Consider the following 27,429-nt stretch of genomic DNA (forward strand, 5'->3'; position numbering starts at 1 on the left):
AGAACGGGCAGACCACCGGTCTTGAAAGGGCCCCAGGGGAACCGCGCCGGCCAACAGCTTCATCGCCCACGTGAGAGAGACCCGGGTAAGGGCCCTCGACGCAAGGAGGTGTGTTGTCTCCCACACTTCTTCGCTGCTGTGGCGATCGTGTGGTTTATGAATGAATCTACCCACGGATACGAATCGCTGCACTGTCGCTAGACGCTTGATTGGCTGCTGGAAACCCGGGCGGAAGCCTGTCGTGCTTCTGCGGGCACTCCGCCGTCTGGAGAATGGCGGTGAGGCGACGTGGAATTAATTTTCTCCATTCACTTCGGACGACGCGCGGTAGGGCCGCCTTTGGCAAGGCGCACAAACTGGAGCCCACTCATCCGTGGGCTGGAGGTGATAAATTATGTTCCACATTCCATTTAATGGCGAGATCCTACGACGGTGAGAGTACACGATCGCGCTGAGCGGGATGCAATTTCGCTCAAATAACGTTGCTGGCGCTTTGGAGACGATGCGATCGATGACCTCCGATCAGCAGATTTTGTAACAAACCTGGTGATTGCAAACCTGGCCGGTTCATTATCTTTCAGCCATTTTTTCTTCGCCTTCAAAAAAGCTCCTATCTAAAGCTTACGTTGCACAAGATAGGAATAGGCCTCCGAAGCTCCGAGGCGTGATTATGCGCGCCCTTCCAGGCGAACCTCGCCGCCTGTAATCTCGTCGGAGAAACATAACAAACGGCCGGTGGGCCAACAGAGCCGCCAGGACAACACCACGATCCGGTTATCGTTGGTCAGTACGTGGCTGGGGCCCCCTCTCTCGCTGCTTGGTGCAATGTTGCAGTTTTTTTGTTGCACCATTTCGAAGATTTACGATGATGACATTCTGACCGATAGGCGTCGATATGCTGGGTTCCCTTTCACAATGCTTTCGCCCTCTCGACCTTCGAGGAGCGCGTTGAATCATGGCATGATCGGTCGTCGGAACTAGCGATCGGTTCCCTTCTTTCCTACTAGAGGTATTTCAATTTCAAGTGCCGTTACTTCCTGAAGTGAAGTTCGACTCGCGGCTGCTAATCTCAATCCGCATTGCGGACGCCACTCAGGTATATCTTTTACATTGTGCCAGATAGGGGATGCTTTAACCGAACCGGATCCTCGTTATCAGGGTTACCTGACGGATAAGCCCCCTCGAGTAGCAAGATTTATTGGAGCAATTGTGCTCGAAAGAGTTGCGCGATCATCCTGCCACAAGACACCTTGTGATACCATTCTGTATTACTCCTTCAGGTTTCTTGGTAAGGCTTTTATCACAAAACGGATTCACTACCGACGGTGATGGTGCTGTTGAAAGCACCTCACTTTCCATTTCCTTTGCGGTTCTCATCGGTAAGCGACACTGGTGGGATCTGCTTTACCAATTCGGTATCGGTTCCGTTTCCAAGTAGTGTCCATAAAGCACACTAGACTGCCGCCATGTTGGAACTGCTTGAACGTTGAAAGTGGGGGGAAACGCAAAAACCTTCACAGCGTTGCCACCAAGCGTTGCCAACGCAGCAAGCGCTGCGCGTTGCGATTAAAACCTCCGAATCAAACCGGTTGATTTCTCCATCGCCGCATCGCGAGACCATCCGAGTGTGCCACGCACTCCCCGCACGACTCACCATTGCAATGTCACACTCTCGATGCCGTCGTGCGACGACAGAGCGTGCGATGTCATTTGAAATTTAAAAATCCAAACTTTGTGTGCGTCCAACCTTCGGACATGTGGCGCATAGGGCGAGATGCTCAGCATCCACAGCACCGTTGTTGTTGTTGTGGTTGCTAATGGTTTCCTTCGCGCCTAGCATCCTACTACACCTGCCGCCTCCTTTGATCGGGCGAGTGAATCTTAATTTTGTGAATTTCAACATCACCACAACAGCTCCATCTGCTGACAGCTCGATGCAACTCTAACGGTATCGCGGAGGGCGCACTCACTTCTCCACACCAGCCGCGCGGGGTCCACGATCACACAAATCATCACGCCGTGGCCACAATCAAACGCATTCCGCTTGGCTCCCAACCGCAGCTCTTCCGTGGACCGCATTCCACACACTACCACCATTACCAGCTACCACAACTAGTAGTTCACTCTTCTTTTCGGCCACTCGCTCTGTCGCAGCATTCAGGTGTCCACCACCCCGAAAGGGGTGCAAGGAATGCGCGCCAAAACCCGTGTGTGCGTGCGTGCGTGTGGGAATCCCACTCTGCACTGTTGGTGACGGGGCATAATTTAAAACTTCACACAAAAAAATATGACACCCATCACCGATAGAGAGCCGACCTGATGATGATGATGATGATGATGGGTGATGAGGATCGAGGGGCTTGATTGTCATTCCTCCTCACGGCGCCAGCGGATGTCTTCGTCGTGATCGTTGCTGCCTGCCGCCGTGACGCAAATGCAAACCGTGGATACCAACAAAATGCATGAATCAGCTATTATTCCGACGGAAGATGGGATGGCCGCGCGTCACTCGACTCTGTCCCCGGATTTCGGTGAGGTTTTTCGCATTTCAAATGTGTCACACGGTCACTGGTGCTGTTTGTCGTCACTTCTCTGATCACTTCTCGATTCCGTTCCGTTGTTTTGACGGAACTTTTCCAGATCCAAAATGTATTTGGATGGACAGAGACTAGAGTGTCCCCACTGGCACACTCGCACCGCGATACTTACTTCTTTTTGTTGTAATTGTAGCGTACGTGCTTCGGGCTGAGATCCTTCAGGAAGTGATCGCTCTTCAGCATGATCGTGTTGTCGCGTCCGGTTTGCGTAGGCGAGAACGTAATCTTCGTCCGGTAGGCCACGGCCATGTTTAGTGTTCCGATTTGGGTGCACAACTGTCCGACGCGCACCTGGTTATGACCATCGCCTGTTGGAAGGGTCGAGAAATGAATGAGAGTCAACGGGTAAGCGTGGATTGCTTTTGCTTCACGACGACTACGGACAGACGGTTCGCGCTCGAATCTCTCTCGCGGTTCTCTCTCTCGATCGCCGCGCTCCTCTCCCAGTGGGTGCACTTTGGCCCCGCCGCACACACAACGCACGATCCCCCCCACCCAGCCCAAAACACAGAAACGGTCAACGTGTTCCGCGGAACCGCGATCACCAACACAGACAGGCGAGTTGTGCGTGTGGCGCGAGCGCCGATTTGAATGGCCTCCCCGAGTTTGCGACTTTGCGAGTTCCACTTACTTCTGAGAGAAGGAGGAATTAAGCACTTTATGCGGCCGCACGACATCACGAGTTGGCGCCACCCGAGGCGCCGTGGATGAGGGAGAAGGATGCAAAGTGTTTGTCCAGATGGGGGTTTAACCCGTTGAAGTAGGTTAGATACCTTAAAGGGAGGACACCTTTTTCCCGATGGTTCTTCGCTCAGGGGTTGGCGAAAAGTTGTGCAAAATTAGAGACTCTGTAATGTGGAACTTCTCTACAACATGTCTCCATGTGTGGGTAAGTGATAAGTGCGCAGGCCTTACGCGGGGACATCTTATCGCTCGGCGGCGACACCAACGCGTGTGTACGTGTGAGTCGCGGCAGAACACAGAGGGTGCGAATCTAGCGGGTGCGGGACAGTCATTGGCGACACAGACCCTCCGCGGCCGCGGAATTCGCCACGTAGCGCAGTAGTAGTAGTAGTCGCCAGTAGTGGCGCCAATGATCGTAGTAATGATCGGACGTGGTGAACTACTAGTGGTCTGTTGGGGTTCCCCCCACGCTCGATTCAGTTGTCTCCTCGGCCAGCTGCTGTCTACGACATAATGTGCCACGCCTTCACGCAGCAACGATGTGTTGAAGGTGTCTAATCATTTTGTTTTGATACTTTGAAACGACCCCCCGCTGGTGCCGGTGACTCGGGAGGTTTGACCTGCGTTTATGATTGTGGCAAGCGGCAAAGAAAAGAAGCGGCTCTTGGGTGCGTGCGTTGATTGGACTAGGACAGAAGAGGATCCACCAGAGGAAGAACGGTGGTCCTTACATAACACAAAAACAATGCGCTGCGGCTTTCTATTTCCCCTGGGCTCGCGGTGATGCTTGACGTGTCAGCCGATCACGCGCGGGGGGCGCTCTCCGAGTTCCCGTGAGTCGTTTGGCTGTCATCTGCGCCTGCGACAGGCCGATGATTATCCAATTGAAGTCCTCACACTTCCGCCAACCGACGGCGGCGGTCTGGGAGCGCAACCGATCAGGGGGCAGATCGTTGCAACCGTCACCGGCAGCCTTCCGTCACGACGGTGGTGCAATTTGTAGCTCGACGGAAGTCTGTTGGTGGCGTAACCCCCGTATGCTGGTAGCTGTTGCTATGCAAAGCGCCGTCGTCGCCACGCCACCCAAAAGAATGCACCCGAAGTAAGGACGAAGGGATGCAATTGGTGGCGCGACCACCTGTAACACGGCCAAAGGAGCAGGCTAGACGAGAGTTGTGAAGATATTTTTGGTGATCCCCGTTTCAAAAGCGTGTCCGTTTTTAGGCTGACCCGCCGATTCTCGACGACTGTGACCGAGACCGAAACATTCACCGGCTGCCGGTGAATTTATTTTTGGCACGCCCAAACCTTGTCTGTCAGGCTGCGCGAGAGATAGACATCGCTGGTCCCACAGTGATCCGAGAGATCTTTCGATCTGTTGACGGTGAGTTAATGTGCGGGGAGTAAACATTTCTCGTAGCCAAATTTGAACACGTTCCGCACTTCGAACATGATCCAAGATGTCAGTCCGATTCGGGAGCTGCGGGAGATCGCGAGTAAGAAGTAAACAAGAAAGTTGCAAGGGCGACAGAGTTCGACAAAAGAGACCTGAGGAGCTGTCTGTTCGTGGGAGAGAAGGCCACTGGTCAGCCGCCAGCTGGCGCCACGAACGCGATTAATTAATCACCAGGGGGGAGGGCGATCGTTTCTCAACCCACCCATCCCTTCTTGGCGGTAGGCGTAGCGTGCCATTGTCACGCTTGACGCGAGCGTGTGAACTCTACCACAGAGACCGCTATTGTTTCCGCGACGGGCCCCAACTGTCGTTAGATCTTGCCTTTTCTATGTACTCCGCGTTCAGGACGCCCGACCCGTCAAAGGGGCGTTTTTATTGTGGCCGGGTGATAAAGAAAGTGCCGCCCGGACACCCGTGGCGCTATCTCGTGCTTTCCAGAGGGCTCTGACTGCTCTAAGCTCTACACACTCCCGACTGACGTCAATCCGGCGCATTCGTTTGATAAGAGAGTTGGTTTGTTGCTTGTTTGTTTATGTTTTTTCTTCGAGTCTATTTCCAATTGTTTGACAAGCTGCAGCCGCTCGGAAGCTGCACTTGATCAACACACAGGGAACTACAAACGGGACACACCGCATGGAAGGATGAAGACCACAGGAATTTGGCTTTGACTCTTTTGCCACTCTTTTGCCTATCAAGCGACAGGTTGCAACGGTTGTGGTTTAGTGGAAATCGATATCAGTCCGACCGAGTGTACCGATTGATAACCAGATGTGCAACTCCCTCAGAGATGTAACATTGCCTTATCAGTGTCCCCTTTATGGGGGGTTTCAGCGGGAGCACCTCTATGTTGACCACAAAATTGCGGGAATAGTACCACAGATAAGAGGTAGCGCCTGCCGTGAGCATGACCGATGGAAACGTGCTCCGGCTTCGGCTGGACAACCCCATCCTCTATCGTCGCTGGGATCAAAATGAACTTGTTTCTGTTGTCTATTATTAAGGGGCGGCCGCTGTCACGAAGGGGGTGTCTTATCAACAAATTGGAAACTTTTTTCCACGACGACTTCATCACAAACGGGCTAGCCAGCAATCATCACACAATGCGGAAGTCGAATCATAGTCCGGACACCCTGCTACTACTGGGCATGAAATCATCTCCACTTTCTCGGTGACTCACTCTGGCGGCGCTGGTCATGCAACTCTCTAGGTCACGCGGGGGAGCGATAATTGGAAACATGATGCTCGGCGCGGGAAGCGCACTGTTTTAAACAAAGACGCCACCACCACAACTACCAACGACGCGGTTCGCGATCGCGGCCGATAAGCTGCTGAAGTCCGCGGTGAAATCCAACGCCAGCGAAACATTGTAGAGCAGGGAACAGTGTAGCTGCAAGGTTTGGTCAACGGATTAAGGGCTGTATATTTCTATAATAGCTTCAATGTTCTTTGATCAAATCTTCACTTATGTAGGCTGAATTTGGATGGAAAAGCGTCCAAAATAATCTAGCTTCAAACTATTAAAATATCGGTGTAGATTTTCAACCAAACAATGATGTTTGTCCGTGCATTCGATATGCTAATCGTACGTTATCATAAACAGTCAACATGTAGGTTTCGAATGAACGTTTGTTTCAATTTTTGTAAATTCAACATCCGCAAGGGGCAACGAAGTTGGGCGGGTTTGTTTTACAAATTAAACAAGGAGGGTTAGGGTTAGCTCAGTTGTCACCGGGCGGGCCTTTGACCGAGGATCGCAGGGCGCAGAGGGTGAGCTTGTTTACTCCGAGTCCAATAGCGAGAGTCGCGCCCACAAAACCCAACCCGAGAAGTGCCAGCAGCAGCAGCAGTAGCTAGCAGGGCCATCAGAAAATGATTACGATCGAGCGAGTCACGGGAAAGTAAACAGAAATGCGAGCGGCGAACAATTGTCGGATGTGTCGGGGAATCGGTTTGACCAATGTATGTTTACCTAGCGACCGCCGGTTAAAATGGTGCCGGCCCTTCACGACAAAGTTGAGAACGGCGGCACCACCCCGAGGAGAACTACCCCCGGCCACAGCGCACAAGGAAGAAGAAAGATCTATAATTTCCCTCGCACGTTAAACCGGCTCCGCCGTGACATTGGCGGAATCGCGGCTGTTGTTCCTTGCTTGGCTGGGATTAAAAATAGCCTTCGCGCGAACGGCCCACCCCGTGCACCGGTGGGGCTATATTTGTACACATGCCGGCGGCACCCCGTACTATGCTGCACCGGGCGAATGGACCTGCGAATGCGTCGAGTGCAGTTTTGCAGCGTGCAACGCTCGACTCAACCGGCTTCAAGGTGGCCCCGATCGGAGATGGAGAAACCGGAGGAAGTACACCAACCGAAAGCGGATCAAACGGATCGCGGAGAGCTCTTGCTTCATTTCGCGCGAATTGCGGACAATTCACTAACATAGATGCGGACACTTCGTGCACTTCGTCTTGTATGTAAATGGTCACCAACGTGGCGCCAATCAACGAGTGGCGAAGGCTCGCCAATGGAACAACCGAAGGAATGCGGTGTTTGGAATGCAGTAAGCGACCACATTCCATTCGATTTAGACACAAGAATAGAAATCTATGTGCAGCCAATACTATCGAATGGAACGGCACGGGAAGTTTTAAGTTTTAGTGACAACACATTAAGCATTGATAATCGGCGTTAAAAATAAGCTAAATAACGCTTAACGTTCTTCCCGTCTTCCCGTCAGCATATGACGACCGACTGTAGGCAGGGCCTTGGAAGGCACCTTCCCGCTTTTCTTGCATTAATTTTAATAAGGAAGGATAGCGAAAATTCCATTTGCATGCAATATCCGCGCTCCTTTCGGAGCTCGGCGAGAGAATTTCTAATCAGCTTGCACCTCTGTTTTGCTGTGTTTGGTTGTTGCGAAAAAAACGTGACATTACTCTCGATTTGCATACATAAAGTGCGATCGACTAGCATCCCAGCCGCGGAGTTGCAGGAAGTTCGTTGGCACAGCGCACCAAAGCTCTAAATGCCAGTTGATCGACGTGTGATCTGCGTCAGGTGAACTTTCAATGATTAATTACGATGATCAGAGTGTTCCCCCCGCACTACCGGTGAGTTGACACGAACGTCCGGCGATGGAACGTGACACCTCTCTCTCTCTCCCTCTGTCTCAGGGTGGCTGAAATGTCAGCAAAGTGTCAGTTACGGCGGAAGTGTGTAAACGTTTGCATTAAAGTCACTACGACACGATCGAGTCATCAACACCAGCGCCCCTTCAAACAGCGATTCGTTTACCCACTGGACCGGTATCTCACGCGGACCCGCTTCCGTCGGAAGTCGGAAGATGACGGGACGTTAAAATTTAGTACCGACCGCGCTTCGAGACAACGTTGGTAGCTGATGTTTGTTTTTTTTTAATTTGCCACGATGCTGTGCCTCACGCGGTTCGGACCTCTGGTGGACCGGAACTAAACTACCGGGCGCCATCGGGTAATTAGAACCTCCCGGTAACTGCGCGATAAACCCGGTGCGAACCGGTTTGGAGTAAACTGGTAAACACCATTTGCGTTCCTTTCGATCTCGTCACCTTCCTCTGGCAACAATTCCGGACTCCCGGTTCTCGATTGCCCAACGACGAATTATATCATGCATGGGCAACCTGGGAAACCCGCACCGTAATGGAGAGTGTAGAAAATTCCTGCGCAAAAGTTGAAACGTCAAAAAGTGCAACGCACGGATTTGCACTCCTTTTATGCAACCCAAAAGGGCACGAGCCGGCATGACACTTCCGTGGCGCCGGGGCGAAAGCCAGACGCCGAAAGCGAAAAGCGTGGAAACCCTGCAGGTGCTGCTAGACCGGAGAAGGAGGTACGGGCAGACTTGGTCGTGCGTCCCCCGTCGGGCACGGAGACACGACGGGAGACACATTCGCACACCACTGACCACTGAAAGAGCGTGACTAACCTTGACACGAAACACCTTTTCCCCAATGGGGCCTTCCTTCCATCGTTTGCCTAGTGCCTTACATTCTTTTGCGCTGTTTGCGCCAAATCGATGGCCACTCGCCTTGTTGGGGGTGACGACGGGCCTCCCATCTAATTGGGTTACCATCGCGAATCGGTACAGGCCGTCCTCCCCGTATGTAGAATGACGGAGAGAGAAAGAAAAAGGATCACGAAGAAGGGCCGGCACGCGAATTCAAGGTCAGAACGGGGCAGTACGTAAGAGAGAACGTTAGATAAACCCATTAGCGTAACAACCTCGGGAAACAACCCTCTCGGGGCCGACACCACCACCACTTGATGCGATCATCAGCCGGCGCGCAACACGGCCCCACGAATGTGTGGTGTTCCAGAGGGAACAGAGTTGAAAACCGTTGAGTGGTCGCGGGAAGAAGATTCTCGGGCCCAATGTCAGTTTAAAGGCATTGCGTAATGGAAGGAAAAAATGGAGGAAACACAAAAAAAGGCTACACCGCGAGTGATCTTCGCGAAACGAAGCTGTCCACAACAAGCGGCACACGCTAATGGAGTGAAGAATTTTGGCACGAGGCGTACGAGGATTGTTTTGATTGGCACGACTCCGATATTTGCCCTAAACTCCAAAGGCAGCATTTTCTTGTGCATATAAACAGAGGAAAAATGCGTCCGAATGACAATTGTAAGTCGAATCGGTCACGCTTCGATCAGTCGCAATAATAGACAGATGGTCCCAAGGAGCGCGATCTGTGCGCGGTCGGCAAAAGCTCGTCCCGACATTAATCATAATTCAACGAGAAGTTTACTGTTTATCCCGTTGGCCTACGCTGCCACGGCCGCGTCTTCAGTAGCTAGAAAAGGAAAAGTTTGTCAACATGACAGTGCCTGGAAGCGGCCTATCGACAGCAACCTTTGGATTTATCACCGCCCGGGGTTTCAGACGCCACACTTCGAAACGTGCTCCACCCCTGAGGTCCACTACTGTGAACTCACCGGCCGGGAACGTGGTTCCACTGCAAAAGCGTGCTCAACCGGTGACAACCGGTGGCCACAACCCGCCCGACGAGAGATGACACGTTTCGTTTATTACCGGAATTCCCTGCCCTCGATCAACGCGCCCGCCACTGGCGAGAACCGGGTTTTAGCGGCCATTAACATACACGACCGGGTGGTGGGGATTGTAAAAACACACTCCAGCACAGCAACAAGCGGGCGCGCAACGAAGAAAAAGAAATCCCTCCTACTAATTAGTATTTTATCATCGTACGTTGCCCGCCTGCCGGTCAGGTGCTGCTGTCCCCATCGTCTCACCGCCACGATCGCCACCTCTCTGGTGACGATGGACTTATTAAACGGTGGAAAATAATTCGCAACCTTCCGTTCGCAGATCGCGTTGGGATGATAATTTTTGCACTTCCTTGACGCGGCGTGGCCCAGCCTAAGATGGACACACACACACGGGCGGACGCAAGTCCTAAGTGGCAAGTTCCAAGTTTCGTTTAATGCCACCAGATCACCTCTTCCTGGTGCCTTATTTATTCGCTCGGTACACTCCGCGCATTCCGCAATGAAGTGAACTTCTTTGCCACAAAAACAGGGGACCAAATTAAAAGAAACAACGCGAGCCACACAACGGCGACATTGTGAAGGTTGACGCGTAAGGTTTTTTGCTTCACAATCTTGGCGGCACAAAAGCTGGCCAGTAACTAACTTGCTGCAAAAGTTCCTCCGTGGGCACGTGCCAGGCCGGGGTTGTTTAATTGACTTGTTTGTTGGGCGAACAATTTTCTTACCCATTACTTGGCACTTGCTCACGGTTGAAGGGTTGAAGCGAAGCTATACCCTCCGGATGTCTGGGGTCAGAGTCTGGAGTAAACTTTTCCCTTCTCAGCGGCACAGAACGTTCAACCATTCGCCACCATTCAGTTGTGACGCCACCGAAGATGGGTAAGGTGCAGCGTGTCCCCGGTCCCCGCTGCCAACGTGGCAGCGGCGCCCGGATCGAGTCATGGTAAAGCGGGAACGGCAACCGGTTTTGGTGAAAGCGAAACACCGGAAGGTCCGGAACCGACTTAATCACGTGATTCTCGATTTAAAGGTATTTTGTTTCCTTTGCGACAGCCGCAGTTTGCAGTAGAAGCCCGACGATGGCGACCTCTAACTACCGAGCGGACGCGTCAGATTTAAATGCCATTTTATATGGGCCAATCGCTAATGAGGCTAAAAGCCGCCGATAAAAGCCTTTTCCTATCGCGAGACATCGATTCGATCAATTTAAAAAGCAAGACCTTCGGCCCATCGGTCGCGGGCAACCATTTTTTGGCCGCCTTGTTCACCGCCTTCAATTAATTTATTCGCATAAATTTCATAATATCATCCCCGGCCCGGGTTATCGGTGGGCCCTCGGGCAGTCACATAGGCCACATCTTCCCCGCTCGGGTCCGATCGGTCAGTAACAACACCGGACAGGTACCGGGACCAATGTACCTGGAATGGAAACTCGTGGCACTTAGTAACGCTTTTGCCGAACCTTTCGTTTTATCTAATTTGACCCAGTTCCGAAGAAAATAATAATAAGCATCGAGCGCACCACTGGGTTGCATACCAGCACCACCACCACGTCCAACCTTCCATTATCCGGAGTTGGGTATTCGATTTCATGCCTCACGGAGTGGCTCGTGCCGCTTCGAAGGTGGAAATCGACACTTACGGAGCTCGTATCGCGAGCACCGAATTAATTACCCGAAGGATTACCTTGGCAAGGTTGCGCGGAAGGTCGTCGTCACCGCCGGGAGACTCGACACACCCAGTTTGGCAGCTACTGATGGAAAGCGGCGGCCGGAATTATGCGCCACTGGCCATAGGACGGGTGCCACACTTCCTGCCCTGCAGACGGTGGCTTCTTCTGTCGGACATTCTTCACATTCCATTCCGGGGGCCACCTTGGGCCGCGCCGGAGCGATTTTTCAGAAAGTCATCCAAATCGGAATGCGCTTCTATCAAACCAATCCAATCGGGGCGATGCCGGTGCGGGCCTTCACAATCACCAAGCGACGCCAGTTTTTATCATTTTAGGGGACACACTTCAACGACTTGCAGCCACGTGATGCACGCCGTGAGACACACAAAGGCGGTTGCAAAAACAAACAAAAATGGATTAAAGATAATTTTGCACGCGTTTCGCTCTCGAATGTCCCTGCCGATTGCCCTAGGTTGCCATGCGGGTGCGAGATAAAGTAACGTGACAACACACACCGTGCGGCACAGAATGCTGTCATTCGTAAGTCGGCTAATGATACCGGGCGATGATTTTAATCTCATTGTTTTACGACAACCCAAAAAAATGTGCCAAGTAACAGCATCGTCCACCGTGTAAAAAGCTCGCAGATAAAACACGCTCCTCGCTGGCTGGTTGATTAAATTGGGAGGGTTAACCCCATGGACCCGCCGCGGCCTACAGAAAACGTGTTACGTGCGGCCCCGCTGATAGAGAGGAGAATTTCTTCGCGGAAAGGTGATACTAATCTCACACACCTTGAGCGAGAGCTTGTTGAGCATCCCATCATTCCGCATCTCGCACCGCACCACGATTTGCATCTTCCTTGACACCTTTTAATGGCCCATCCGCTCGGAAGTTTATTGTTCGAAGCTTCACGTGTTGCCGGTAGAGCGCCGAACATTGTTTGCATAGTGCAGCGGGCGTGAAACGTTGAACTTCCGGCGCCAACGAATGCAGCGAGATGCATCTGCACCACCAGCATGTTCCGATTCGGAGCGGAACTGATCGGCAGCAATCCGAGGTATCAGAGAGTGCGAGAGAGAAAGAAGTGTACGTACGTACCGCAATTGACTGACCTTCGAATGGCCACCGACGGATCATAAATCAAACGTAATTAAAGCCAATTACCGCGAAACCGTCTTTCTTTTCGCGAGCCAACCAACCAGCGAGAAGGCGGGAAAAGGGGCCGCCAAACACGCAGAGCGAGAAAAAGGGGAGCAGCCAAGAAGTGAAGGGCGACTTTTCACGACCAAAACGCCCACCAACCAGCAGCCGCCCGAAGTTTTAATTGGATTAGAAAAGTGCCGTCTCAGCGGAAGATTAATATAACCCGATTTCTAATTGTGAGCGGTTCCCGCGGTTCGCGATACAGTTCTCCGTTACCCGTTTCGTAATTGAGTTATCTTGGAGTAGTAGATGTTTAGATTGAACCCGACGTTACTTTTAAAACTAATCCACCATCGCGTGCGTATCTCTCTCTCTCCATAGGTATGGGCACGGTAAGATCAATTCAAGTTGCCACTCGAGAAGCATCTTCGAAGCCGTTTAGCCATTGCATCACTCGAGGAGGCGCAGTTGCGTTAAGCATTGTTTAAATATTCAACAAACCCGCACACGAGGAGATGATGGGTTGCGAAAGTTAAGCGTGGCACGGCGCCGTGCAAGATGCAGTCACGATGCGCCAGGTGCATCACTTACGGGGTGAGGGCTCGTAAGAAAACAATGATTTTCTCTGATTCCACCGTGTACCGCGCGTGCGATAAAGCACGTCCTCGTTGGCGGTGTGTGTACCGAGAGTGTTGCCTTATGCTTTGAAAAGGCCGACCGAGGCGAGTGAAGCGGAATTTTAAGCAGCATCCACCAGCGGTATGCTTCGGGAGGCATGGGGTATGCGCGGCGCTCTTTCTCTCTCTCCCCGACACAAGCCACAACCTTATCGAACGTGACGATGCTGCAGCAGCTCGACTCGAGCGGTAGGTCTGAAGGTCGTCTGGTGAGGCCTCTGGGTGTTGGAAGCACCAAGACCAGTGCGCTTTAAGGCCGTTTTTCGCTGCTTACTAACACCTAAGCCGGTGCTGCTGCTACTGTTGGTGGTGGAGTGTAGTGGCCCAGAGAGTGTTGTTTGCAGAATCTTGCCACATGGTTTCGGCACCGCTAAACGATGAGAGCTTAGCCAACAACATCCACACGCTGCTGCATGAGTAACATCCGTGAAGCGAACCTGCAAGCGAAACAGGTTCTCCGAAGACATTCACTCCACGCGATTGACGTGTTTTTTTTCTGGTGGGCCAAAAACCAGACCAGGCTAGTTAAACAAAGCTACAATCGACAGTGTGCCAGAACTCACTTTCGATTGGGGGGGGCACCGTTAACATTGAATAAACACGAGTTGCCAAAAATGCTGCCGACGCGTGAGTGGGGCCCCAAAACAGGCCAACCTTGAACCTCTACATCCCCTTGACAACTCAACTTCGCGTTGCGAATTGAAGGCGATGGTCGTTGACCGGTGACTGAGTGCAATAAAAACCATTGTAGATCTGTGACATCACACCTAAGAACGCCGCGAGGAACCGATTTTGTAGTCCCTTTGGCCAGCAGCTGGTACGTGGCGCTAATTAGCGTGTGTTATGATCCGGAACCCAGTTCCTGGGGGGCACCATACTGGGTCGTCGTGGTGGAGCGTGCCCTGGAGGGAAACCCCATCATAGTTGAGAGGTCGCCTGAAAAAGGAAGGACACACCGGCGAACGCACACCGAACTCCGCTGGTGTGTGTGTATCGCCTTACCCGTCAACGCGGACGTGAACTTTGGAGCCCCAACGAGGCACGTTCCCCCTGGTGTCCCCGCTACTGCCGTTCACTCGGCTGTAAAAAGTAGCGGGTTTTTTACCGCCGTAGTAAAAAGGTCACTCACAACTGGCACCCTGCCTGCCTGCCTGACTGCAGCACCACCATCATGCGAATGCAGTTCTCGCTCGCCACTACGCGATCTGACCAGGGCAACCTCCTCCCGGAACCGGAATTCGTTCGGCTCGGCTCGGCTTGTAAACATGTTTATGCCGCCGCCGCCGCCGTCACCGCGATACCGTGCGAGGAACGTGATGGTAATTGCCCGGCATCGTTACGATTCCGACGGCGACTCCATTCAGATACAAATTGACACCATCGAGCATCTCCCGCGCACTACACATGCGGGTTGAATTGTACCAATTTGTTTTCTTATCAACGGCCTTGCGTGCAACGGGGCGAACCCGTATGGCGGAAGGGTATCCGCCCCGAGTTTGGAATGTGCCCCGCCGGAGGATTCGAGATCGCACTCAGAGAGAGAGAACTTGAACAGAAAATAACAGATTAAATCGTGGCCCTCCCCTTCCGAGAGATCGAGAACGTCGTTGATCATTGGGCCTGTCGTCGTCGCCTAACGCGGCGGGAACTGATACTTACCCAACTGATGGGTCTGAGGGTCACCGATGTAGATGCGGTAGTAGATGTCGTAGGAGTCCGAGCGCTTCAGGCGCGACACTCGATAGGCGGGCGTAACTCGCGTGACCGATAGCAGTGACTTGAGCAGCAAGCCCATACGGTTGTAGATCACATTGGTGGCCCGCTGCGGGGCGTTCGTCTGGTCGGTGCGGATGCTCAGCGACCAGACCTCCAGTATCATGCTACCACCCTCGGCCGTTTGCAGCGAAATCTCTACGCACAGTGGCAACCGCGAGATGATCGACTCATGCTGGCTGCCCTGGAGCGCCTTCTTCGTGTCGACCAGCACGTCCGGCTGGTCCGTGATTGCGATGTTGAACTGTAAAGACCGACCGGGGAGAAAGTGATTAGAATTTTGCCCTTTATCGACCCGCAAGCCGGACGAATTCGTTACAGGCGTCGTTAAGGAGGGGCTCGTGGGAATGGCTAAAGTTTCCCATCGGAAAACTCGGATCGATCGGACAGATGGTTCACGCCTCGAATAACACACTGTGCATTAATGATGGCAAGCTGATGGAAGCCTTAGGGATATAGAAACTGGAATGGCGGTCCCGCACTACGCCGTTATCGATTGATCGGCTCGATTCCGGTCGTCCTGTCGACCTTGGTCCAGATAGAGGCGTCGAAATGAGGTTAGTAGCGAGGATAGTTGTAAGGAAAAGGCGCGACGCAATATGTCTTATTGCCTCTGTTATTGGTGAGCAATCGACTGTAATCAAATTAATCTCCATGTAAGATGGAACAATAAAAAAGCCTAGTAGGAGCCTAGTTGGAGCTTATTGCAGCAGTGAGATAATGTTTCAGCAATTATTATCATCAAATGGGAGCAGGTTCGGTCTCATAGCAGCTGCGGAAAAAACCTTCATTGAATCAAACCAAACCGCAAACTTTCATCACAAAAATCGTGCGAAATTTTCCATCACTCTGTCGGCCATTTTTCCACCCTAGTTCCCCCCAACCGCAGCCTAATCTGAGCGCTTTATCTTCCCACTTGTCAACAGACACACACACGAGAGCTTGCTGAACGTTCGCCGTCCGAGATAAGATGAAAACACGGGTGCCACCGTTGACCCCAGCCGACTTTCCTCCCTGCGAAGATTTACTGGGCGCAAGATAAGCTTCAGATTAGTGAAAAAAAAACACTTTCTTACTATCAGCTTGACCTTCGTAGAAGACACTCGCCGCGATCGCAAAAAAACCCGAACCGGCTAGACTCGGCTGAGAGAGCTACCTGTAGAGCTGAGCTCTACGAGTTTCGCCGCAGATCCGGAGCGGCGATGACCTGCTGCACCTTAGACGACCGGCCGACGATGCGTCGTAGTAAATCTCGATTGCACTTAATGGACCAGACACGCGTTTCCGACGAATCGATCGTACGATCGTCACCCGGCTTGAGAGGCTTCGGTGGAAAAGTACGCCACGATCCCGGGGGTCGTCAGGTCGGTCGTACGCCGCAGTGTACACATCCCCAAGAGAGCGGTAGGAAAACAAATCAATCAGAGTTGTTACATGTGAGAGACCCGCAGCTCCTCCCCAGGGCCCCAGAGCCGCTTTGCCGTTTTCTTGACCACTGATAGATAGTGAGCCCTCTCTCTCTCTCGGGTGTAATCAAAGCAATATGGCAAGTGCGAGTAAACAACGGTTGGACCGCTGTTTGCAATTACTCAAGACGGAACACCGGTGGGCAATCGGGGAATCGGGGAACCAACGACGAAGTGAAGTCCGAGCGTCGAGTGTTCGATTGTTTGATAATATTGCACATGGACAATGTGAATCATGGGCTGCCAGTGACTATAGACACACCTATGCTGACAGTTCGTGCTAATTATTAAGCTACCTTACGCATTACAACAGTAATCTACAGAGATCGTTAGAAATTGGTGTTCACTGGTACGGTGACTGCACTTGGGACATTTTGATTCCCACATTCGGGAGCCATCCCAAAAGGCTGTCAGGTCACAAGTTAAACTTTCGTTGGTTGGGGCCCGAATGTCTTTGTCATTACAATACCGTCTACGGATTTCAAACGGATTGGTTCCAACTTTCAAGACGTTGGAGAAGTAAACATAAATATAACTTTATTTTTTATAGTAATGCCCTGTTCGCCGGCTGGTAACAGACGGTTTAGTCATAACAAAAAATGGAGAAGAAAATTCAATCGGTAAAGGGATTTTATAACCCAGCTCGATACTGCGTCAGGCCTACAGAATGGTGCCCATAACCATTGTGGTCATTCATCCATTACAATAAACCAGCCAAAAAGCAGCTGCCCAGCGCCCAGACCGACCATCAACATCATGTTTCCATTATCATTTTCTTATTCCGTCCACATCCCCGGCAGCGGCAGCGGCAGAAGCAGAAAACTAAAAATAATCTATGTTCATTGCACTCGAGAGACCTCGACGTCGCGTGGCGCATCCGGTCCAGCACACACACACCACCCACCCAATTTAAACCCAGCATTATGTTGCATTTTCACGCTACCCGCGCGAGTCGCAGTCACAATAAAGAGCCGAAGGTTTACGCAATGGAACCGTAAACAAATGGGCCGTCCGCCGTTCCGCCGCAGTGTAGTGATGGGGTTTCTGGGGTTGGTCGCCCCGAGAACGGCAATCCAATCGCCTGACCTCGATACGCACGCCGCGTACCAGACGCATTGCCATGTGACGTTTTCATACACTTAACAGATGCAGAGTCATGCAGAGCACAGAAAACTGTGGCTTCTCCAGTTACCATGAATCAAACCCGCTTTGGTACTTAGGGCCGTCGTGTCGCGGCTCGAATCGCACGCACCAAATCCCTTGGTTTATGGGTACGTCGCCTCCAACAGCCTCCAACGACACGACACGGCCTGTTCCGGACGCCTTGCTGGAGAAAGGTTCGCGAGGCGCTTGACGATATGATATACGATACTTTCCCGTGCCATAGGGCACCCACTTTTCCGGATCACGTCGTCGTTTGTTCTCGAGCCTGCAATTTATCCGTAGTAATAAGCAGACGTCTGGCAGGCAGTTCTCCTGACGCACAAGTGGCAGCATCCGGTCCGCCTCGGCGACACACACGGGAACCCTCGGCCCAAAGGGTAATTTCTTCATCTATCACTGTCTACGATGTCAAAGTACAAAAGTCAGACAACCTTGGGCCCGGGGGTCGCGTAAACAACGATTTACTCTTCTATTGGCTACGACCTGCAAAAGCGAATGTTCCGCGGTTTAGCCTTCGGACCACAACAGTATTATTGCAAACAGGGAGATCTTTGGGTAAATATTGATAATTGCACACCCACGGTGTTTTTGGTTTTCGTAGTCCTTGTCCGCGTTTAATTTGCGAAACCATCTGCCCAAAAAAGACATGCAGTCGCAGCGCGGGTTGAGAGCAAATGTTAAGACAATCGTAGCTCAAAAAACTGCACCCCCGGACCCGGAGGGGTGATGGCATTTGGCACAAACCAAATAAGGGTGTGCGCGAGCGGACTGTTCGCCAAATTCGCCGTTTATGGTCACGGGACTCACGGACCGGAGTTCCTTTCGCTTCGGAGCGGATGTTTTGCAGCAAACAAATGGATCCCCCAAAAAGGTGCCTCAGGACAGGTTGGAGAGCCGCCTGTCTGTTTGGTCCGAAAATGACAATTGAAAGTCGAAAATAAAAATAAAATACAGTGTCCTGGAAGATCGGCCATCGGCCGAGTGTGTGTGTGTGTGGGAGAGGTGCACGTTGAGCAATGGCGGATGACTCATCGCCTTTTTTCCGGGAACATTTCCAAATACGCTACGCTACGACGGTCAAACGCGTACTCCACGTTCGTTCTCTCTCTCTCTCTCTTGGGCTATGTTTCTCTCTCAATTCTTTTGTACGCCAGGACTCCCGGCACAGAACACGTGTACACGGATGTCTGGTTGAGCGGCTAAAAATGAAGAGAAAGAGAAAGAGCGAGCAAAGGACGCCTCGACATCGGTGTCTCTTTCCAGCTTTTTCCAGAACGTTACATTTTGATACGACGCCGAGTCGCCATCGACAGGATCAAATTATGTTTCAACTTAGCGTGGGGCTCACCTTTCACGAGCGGGAAGCTGTTGAGGAGTCAATATTCCTGGTTACGGGGACACGAAACGGAACGGAACGTCACGGAAATGCTGCGCCTTGGATTGTTCCACACTTTTGAAAGTAACACGGAATTTGAAAGCGCCAAGTAGGCGTCGACCGTATCAGTTTCTACGGTACCGCCGGTACCACCAATCTTACACACCACCACCTACGGAATTGTCCAGTAATTTGGGCGGCAGCCCGAAAATTAGAGACCCGCGCGGCGGGACAGACGCACTGCCAGGTTGTGGCCAAAACCGTAATCTTCTCGCTGCCAATCGCTCTTCCGATTGCGATAATGATTGAGACGGAGACTCCAAAATGGGAACAGTGGAAATTCACAATGCTACGCCGCGATTGGCACACGAAACAATCAGTACACACACTCTAAACTCTTGCTCTGCTCCGGTAGAACTGCTGCGAGATGGCGAAGGCACCTTTTTTCGAGACCAATGCTGCCGGCCATGGAAAGCACTTTTCCCGATATGCTCTCGCACACACGACGCCACGCCAGCACGGAGAGGAAAACGCACGCACACACGTGCAACGAGCGAGCGAGCGAGAGAGAGAAGGCTATGACTTGCAAGAGAAGGGGTGCACTTTTTACGCACTCTCTGGCATCTCTTTCTTGCGCGGCAAACGCGGCATACACACACCAGCGAAGAGTGTGGTTGCGTTTCGCTGCATCGCCCATTGTGTATACGTGCGGATGGGTATGTTGGACCATTGGGCAGGTGAGCGAGAGGGGAGACGTCGCCCGTGAGATATCATACGAAGAGCGCAGCATAAAGCGCCGCTTGTGCATCGGAGCGTGCCACGCTCTGCGCCGCCCGTCTCGTTTTCATGCCCAGCATACTAGATGTTTGTATTGGTGGAAGCAACACCGCGCTTGGCGCCGCAAGCTGCAGCAGCAGCATAAACTCCCGCGCCGCCATCAAGAGGCCACAAAACCAAGGCCAAAAGGTCTACGGAGTAGCACATTAAAAATGAATCTCGCGCCACCGAGAGACTCCGTCGCCATGTCCGCCACACGGCGGGGTTTACTGTTTACGAAACGGATTTCATTTCGCTCAGAAATGGCGAAAATTATCGCCATCTGGTCCGACGATCGTGGTCTGCGCGCAAAAAATGGCCCACAGCTGCGGCCACACCAATGGAAAGAGTCCCTCCGACGGGGGGGAAGTTTGTACGTATCGAGAGCGACCCACGCTGCCGGTCGGTCGGTCGTGGCTAATCGCCCTTCCAGCAGGGCCTCCTCATTTTCGCAACCAGCATGGAACACGCATAATTGCATTTCTATCCGGTTGGGGCGGGCGCTGACTGGATGGCGGCGGAAAGTGGACATGATTTATTTTCTTCATCGACCGCCGACACAGCATCGAGAGCGCGCGGCGTGGGTTTCGCGTGCAGAGGCGTAAAAAGTCATGCACCCAAACGGGTCTAATATGTTGCTGGCCGCCGCCGCCGCCGCCGAGAGATGATTTGCAGTCAGTCCCGCGGGTCGAATCGGGAACTGCGTGGGCACAGAAGCGCGGACATCCAGTTTCCCACCTCTCTCTCCCACCCCACCCAGGGCTATTCCCCTAGTCTCCCACCCAGGGCTATTGCTGGAGAGCTGGATTCGGAACGAGGCCTGGCTTAGTAATGTTTTTCTATTCGTCAGCTTGATTCGGCTATCAATTCCGAAGAACGCGTAATTGTAACATTACTTACAACTTATTGACCATGCTTCAATCTTGTCTGTAACTAACTCCGTCAATGATCTTGGTGCCCGGATCCGGACACACGGAACACAACAACAGGCTCCGTCAGCATGATTCGCTGCTGCTGGTGGTCCATTATCGCTCCCGGGTGGTACTAAAAAAACTCCAAAACTCAAGCCCAGCTGTGGGTCCGTCGTCCAGGCAGCTGTCCCCGTGCAAACTGTGGTCCATTCGTCGGCCATAGCGCCATAGCGACTGTGCGCGGCTGGCGAGGGTTCTCGGTGCTTCGAGAAGACTTCAAAAATCGTAAACAAAAATAAAGTTGTTTACAGCCGAAAGCCGGCTTCTGGCTGGCTTCCTCGGGTGTCCTTGGAGCGTGATCAGCAAAACGGGAGGGACCGAAAAACAAAACGTCTCTTCCGTCCCGAAACAAGTGCGCCTATTTCGGGAGGATGGAATATTCCTATGCCGACGTGACGCTACGCACAGACCCGTTATGTTGGACTTTTTTTATGCTCTTCTGTCTCACGTTCTCTTTCTCCCTACGGGGTCTCTTTCCTTCGAATTGCCTGGCAGCCACGCATAGTGGTCCACGTGTCGCTGGTCACGACACCCACGAACGCGCATCCCAGACACATCCAAACGTCGTAATTCCTTGGTGTGGCGGTTCTTCCCGAGCCAATCCCGGTCTGCGCATGCCTACACCTCCGACGGGTTGTGTCCCATTAGAGGGATTCGCCAGCCCGGTGCGTCGGTCTCGTTCTCGAGGAATTGTTGCCATTACGGTCTGCCAATGTCTGCGTCGTCTGGAGTGTTACCGGCGGCAAGATTCGTTCTCTCTCGGACAACATGACAGAACTCTCACCAGTTCTCTCTCCAGAACGCGGGCAACCTAAAAGACCACGTGTCGGTCAATGACATCAGACATGGCGGATGGGACGACCGATTCCGCCGGAACACCGGATGGGCTGCGACGCGACGAGGATTACGTCTCGATGCGTAGCCGTTCTGCATGATGACCTTGGCGCCGTCTGCCTAACGACCTTCGACTGTAGCTGTACCACGCAGAACTCCGATTCTCTGATGAGTCATAAACAGGTTACGAGCAGCCGGAACCAGGACCATTATGTCACAAACCGGCAGCCTCTCCGTCGAGTCGAGATTTGTTTGGCTAAAAATAAAATCACTACGCGGCAGCAGGTTGTGGTAATAACTGACCATGCCGCGAAATTGTTATCAAAACATACACAGACAGGTCTTCTGAAAAAAAAAGAAAACTCTAGTCTTCATGGGGGGTGGTTCCTTCAGAGCTCGCGATAAGATTGCTGTTTACGCGCGTCGGGTCTGAGAAGCAACCAAAAAAAGGGTCACCCCTACCGAAAGGCCACTATCGGAACGCCGCCTGCCGTCTACGTGCCGTTTGGGCCGTGTACATGTCACGCACGCACGCAATCCGTTGGAGGAGCTCACGCACACAGCATAAGTGCGTGTTGCCGTGTATCTAACGATACAGTGCTGCGTTCCCTTTCGCGCGTACGCAGATCGTCGATCGCTCCCCTCATTCCGGGGCTATGCTTCTGCAATTGGAAACGAGGTATTTGGTTCATGGATTTATCTTATGCGGCGCGGTCAGAAGCGAGCAACGGTCGTGACGTCGAAGGGCCATTCAAGATGCCGTGCCGAGCATCAAAACAAACCCAGCCAGTCCATTCAGTCTCCGAGTCCACGATCAACAACGAGCCCAGGGGACGGGCCGTTGGAATTTCCGGCGAGGCGCGCGAGGCCGATTGTTGAATGAATGATGCTGGAATGTGGCGCGTGATGGAGCCCCGCTGGAACCGCAGCCGGATCGATCGATCGACAGCATCATTTGAAGGTTTTCATTCGTGAGTCGGTTTGTCGTTCCAAGTAGAGATTATGCATTGGCCGCTTTTGCAACACGGAGTCGGCATACTTTTCCTGCCGCCCCACTGCGGTGTAGCTTTCACGAGTTACTGCGGCAGTGCCGAGCACCGCAACGAGTTGTGGTGAATTAAATACGTTTCCGATTGAACAACAAACCGCGCATAGCGGTTTGGGTGCAACCGATGGGAAATCGTTATCAATCAACTTGACCAGAGCACGAGAGAGCCTTCTCACCATCTCGCGGCACGGTATGGCCTCGGAACGTATCTCTAGCAAAGTGGAAAGTGAAAGCGCCGAGTTGTGGTGAGAAAGTATGAACAGAACTGTACAAGATATACAATTTTTCTTACCCCTGATTTGAGTCAACTGGTCATTAGTTGGAATCGCAAGGGAGCGGGGTCTTGTTGGACTAAAGAATATCCGGCTGCACTACCCACTTATGGCTCGATGCAGAGGCAGAGCTGCCTCTACAAGTGGGTTCATTCTTTGTCTCCAGGTCCGCGCTGCCGAGCGGATTAGCAGATTAATCTCCAAGTTGCAAAGTTGCAGGTTTTTCTCAGATTGCTTCACAAGAACCGAGCGGAAATCGTGGGTTGCATCGAAGTACTGCTTCGTCACAGCCAGCTGGCCACGGTTTGCGGTGGCCAGTGATTCGGTTGGGAAGGTCAGACCAACCAACACGGCGACGACGGTGGAGAGACGATGTTGCAACACACCAACACCGGACCGAACTGGCGCCCCCAATCACCCAGAACATGGTGGCCAGTGGCGTGAGGCACGATGTAACTCCGGTCGTCGAGGGCACAAGTTGGGAACAAATTGCGACAAATTGCATCTCGCATTTCCTTCCGTACGACGACGGAATGCCGAGAAAGAACAGAGGCACGAAACGAAGCGCAAGATGGGCGTTGGCGGTCATGTGCGCGGACCATTACAATTCGCTGAAGACCCATAGAGCGGTAGAGAGGGTTTGTGAAGAGCATCATTTCGCGAACAGTACTGCATAAAAGGAGGTCAAGGACCAAATATTTAATTGACCTCACAGGTGAGTACTAATTAAAAGTGACTGTAATCGATTGAGCTTCTTCAGATTACCGAAATAAATTTCTATCGTAAAATATGTTAGGAACTTCACTGAGCAAAAGTAATTGATTTACCAATATAAACAGTTGAATGGCATGTTAAAGCCATTGCAAATAGATGCAGAAAAACTGCAAAATCGCTTTCACGCATACACGAGCACTTTGTCAACACCCGGTCCACTTGCCAAGTGCATCCCATCGTCGCCAACGTGCCAGTGTCATCATCTTCCTTGGCCATTTGCAGAAGACAAACAAAATCATTCACACGCAAGGCACGGTTAGTTTGAGTAAATAATAATAAAATTCCCATAAAAATAAATTCCCTCTTCTGACGGCGGACGGAATTTATGCTCGGGGCGTGTCTTACGAACCGGCGACAAAGCTCAACGAGCGCGGCTGTGAAGATAGTGTGATATCAACAAATTGTGGCGATGGCCATTGTGCCAACTCATGCTCACTCAAACCAACACGCCGCGCCCACAGTGAAGTGCAAATCATTGCATCTGATGTGCGGTTACTGGAACACCGATAGCATAAAGCGCCGGAGATGATATGTTCGCAGCGAATAATGTTCACACTACTGTACCCGGCCGCGAGTGATTTCCATTTCACGCAGAAATTTCCATGTCATCAAATCAATCATCAAACGGGCGGGCAGATGGCACGGCGAGCTTGATGGGCTGAGATATTGCGCCACAACAATGTGGAGGTTCTCATCGGTTGGCCGGGAAACCCATCAAAGTGTGCTTTCATAACATTTGTACACTGGACTGAACTGAAGTTTATGGCCAGCTCAGCAAACATTGAACCGATTCTGCAAATACAGCCATCGCCCGCGCTCTGGGTGACGACAATGCGGGCGATGACGTCCACTCGTTAGCGTCCCCACGGTTTACGACGGACAGCAAATGCACCCGAGAATAGTTCGTTCTTGCCGATGGCGAATGTGAATAAAATGTGCTGTGCAATCCTGACGACAAGCACCGCCGTCGTGAGAGAGCGTCGATGCACACTCTGATGGGCAGAAGACAATGACCGTAGAATTCCTCTTAATGTCACTTCATCACCGACCCGACAAAGAAACGTTACTAGATGGGCAAAACTGGACCTAAAAAGTTAAGAAGAAATGCTAGGAAAATTAAAGTTATGTCTGGAAATTGGAATGCAAAACCTCGTTGAAGTTGTTCAAACTACATGAGCTCAATCGGTCGTCTATTACGAAACAAGTAAGTAATTGATAAGATATCGCACAATGTGTGATTGTTTTATATTCAAGCGGTAGGAAGAGCGGCACCGGGAACACAGTATCTGTTGCCAATGGGGTGAGCAAACGACATTCACTACAAACTTCTAATCTTATCATGCACTTTGCGGGGGCTTGGTGTGTTTAATCCCCCTGTAAGTACTATATTCCTTTTCTCTGAACAGCCTTCGTCAGGGGAACCACCACCGTCCACTAAATCGCCAATTTAACGGTGCTGTTACTCCTCGTAAGTGCACCCTATATCCTGGGCTTAGAGGTGTAAACGAACCGGTGGACTGATGATTAATATTACGCATAAGTGTCCGTTCGAGAAGTTTAAACCGCCTTTCGGCGGTTCTTGACTAGCCGTGAAAACGTCATTTAAGCGCACCGGTTGCAACGGGAACGAACCGGTTAGCGTGTGGCTGGCGCCGGTCGTTCCTCAGAACTAGCGAGTAGGGTAAATAGAAACACAACAGTCATGCATCTTGCAAACTTGTTGCACTCTACCCGTTGACGATAGGCGATAGGGAAGTGCTTCGCTCTTCCTGCAAAACCCCGTTCCGGTGCACTCAAACCCAGCGCTCCTCTTTCCGAGCCGACGATCGATGCCTCCAATGCAAATCGAAGTGCCGTTGCGCAACCTGAGGGGGGAAGGGCAACCTAGTGGTACGACACGGAGCACGGTTTCGCCTCGTTCTTTCCATCACGAACCGGTTCGAAGGGGTTGTGAATCGTTACTTAGAAGATGGCTAATCAGCTTTCAGCTGGATGTGAAATTCGTGAGTTCCCTCTTAACACCCAAGACGGTCGCTTTTCCTTGCTATCGGCAAAATGATCTCAATCATCCCTTAGAAAAAAAAAAATCATAAAACAATAGTTCGAGAAGCTAACGAGCAGTCTCGTCACTATTCAAATACCATTTTATAAAGACGGAGATGGTCCTTCAGGTACCTCAAGAGGATTAGGTTTTGAAACGGCCGAACCTAGTTATCGAACCCTCACGTGCTCAGACGTCTTACGGCCGTTTCCGCGTTGCATTATAAATTAGAATCTGGGGTGATGTCCGCCCGATGTCGGTGACGTCGAAGACAGTCCAACTTTCTAGTTTGCGCCCGTGTCAATCGACGGGGCACCCGGTTTGTTTATTCATCGTTTGCACCGTAATGCAAAGAATATTATTCAGCTAATTATCACTTGACATGGTTGTCCGCGTGGACACCGCCTAGAAGCGATCGGCGGTCAGCGAACCATCGGTCGATGGCAAAAGTTCATCCATTAACCTACATCCACCAGCCCTACGCATCGATCGGTAATGATGCGGGTTTCCGGGAACGGAGGTGCTCGAGAACTGGCAGCCCTAAACACGGTTCCATTTGCTAAAAACATGGAAAGGCTTCTGAAGCGACAAGGTTGCATTAGCTGCATCCACGGTCCGGAGCCATTCCGTACGCTCCGTTGATTTATGATCAATGATGATGCAACGCACGGCGGTACGTCGGCCGCGGCAGCAGATCGAATCGTGACCGATAACCGGTACAGCGATCGGGGCTTCAATCGCTAATAATTGCTCCACTCTCAGCTCGGCCATCGTGATGGATTGCTCTCGGCGGCGTACCATCCAATCTATGCCGCGCTTCCTGCTAATCCTAGCTGGGCCCAATCTTGACAGGTCGTCCGGGCGTCTTTGTGCCCACCCTTCACGGCACCATTTGGCTTCCTGGTTTTGCATAAGAAACCCGGGAGAATGTAAAAGCCCGACCGCATAGCAATAGGAGCACAACGCTAATCGCTTATCACCGTCGTGGCCCACTTTCGGTGCCCTCTTCTTCGAAAGGGGAATGTTCCACCGAGCTCCGGGGTCCCTTCCACCTCACCGTCGAACGAGCGGGTAATAGAACAAAGAGACAAAATAGAAAAGAATGATGCTGGCCAGTGGGGACATACTTACCCAATCGGTGGCCGTGTTGCTTTCGGTGGCAATTTTCTCACCCAGGCGCGACTGTACGATAATCTGGGCCGATTTCATCGCCAGCTGGCGGATGAACTTTTCCAGATTGTTCCGATCCTGTAGACTTACTTGGCCCGCCATTGCCGTTTCGTTTTGCGTGCTCTTCGAACAAACTAAAGGAAGCCGTTTCCGTCCTTCCGTCCTACCGCACACACGCACCAACACCGCGTCCCAGCTGATAACGGGACCAGCTTCTGCGGGAACGATCCGAGCCGAGTTTCGCGGATTCAATCGACACAAAACAAATCACCACCGGACACAACGCGCAAAGGAGAGGCAGCAAACGACGATCGCCATTGTTAAATGAAGCTGCGCACTCTGATGTACACTAAATTTCACTCGAAAAGTGGCTTCTGGCGAGCGAAACACTGAAATAAGAAGCTAAAATTCACCTTTTTCCCAGCGCTTAACTTCTTACACAAGAAATTT

The 27,429-nt window shown here is 51.9% G+C and overlaps 1 protein-coding gene across 1 annotated transcript in view; it reads right to left on the reverse strand.

Annotated features, from left to right (window-relative positions):
• LOC128268555 (autophagy-related protein 13 homolog) overlaps positions 1-27,119 on the reverse strand; it is a 29,931-nt gene extending 2,812 nt beyond the window's left edge. Inside the window, exons 1-3 of the mRNA XM_053005680.1 lie at positions 26,941-27,119; positions 14,935-15,292; positions 2,710-2,905 (exon numbers count right to left, since the gene is read on the reverse strand). Coding sequence (XP_052861640.1) covers positions 2,710-2,905; positions 14,935-15,292; positions 26,941-27,081 — 695 coding nt within the window. The 5' untranslated portion in view covers positions 27,082-27,119. The remainder of the gene's footprint in view (positions 1-2,709; positions 2,906-14,934; positions 15,293-26,940) is intronic.
• Between the last annotated feature and the right edge of the window lie 310 nt (positions 27,120-27,429).

The sequence above is a fragment of the Anopheles cruzii genome, chromosome 2 (assembly GCF_943734635.1).
Source record: "Anopheles cruzii chromosome 2, idAnoCruzAS_RS32_06, whole genome shotgun sequence".
NCBI classification, from domain to species: domain Eukaryota; kingdom Metazoa; phylum Arthropoda; class Insecta; order Diptera; family Culicidae; genus Anopheles; species Anopheles cruzii.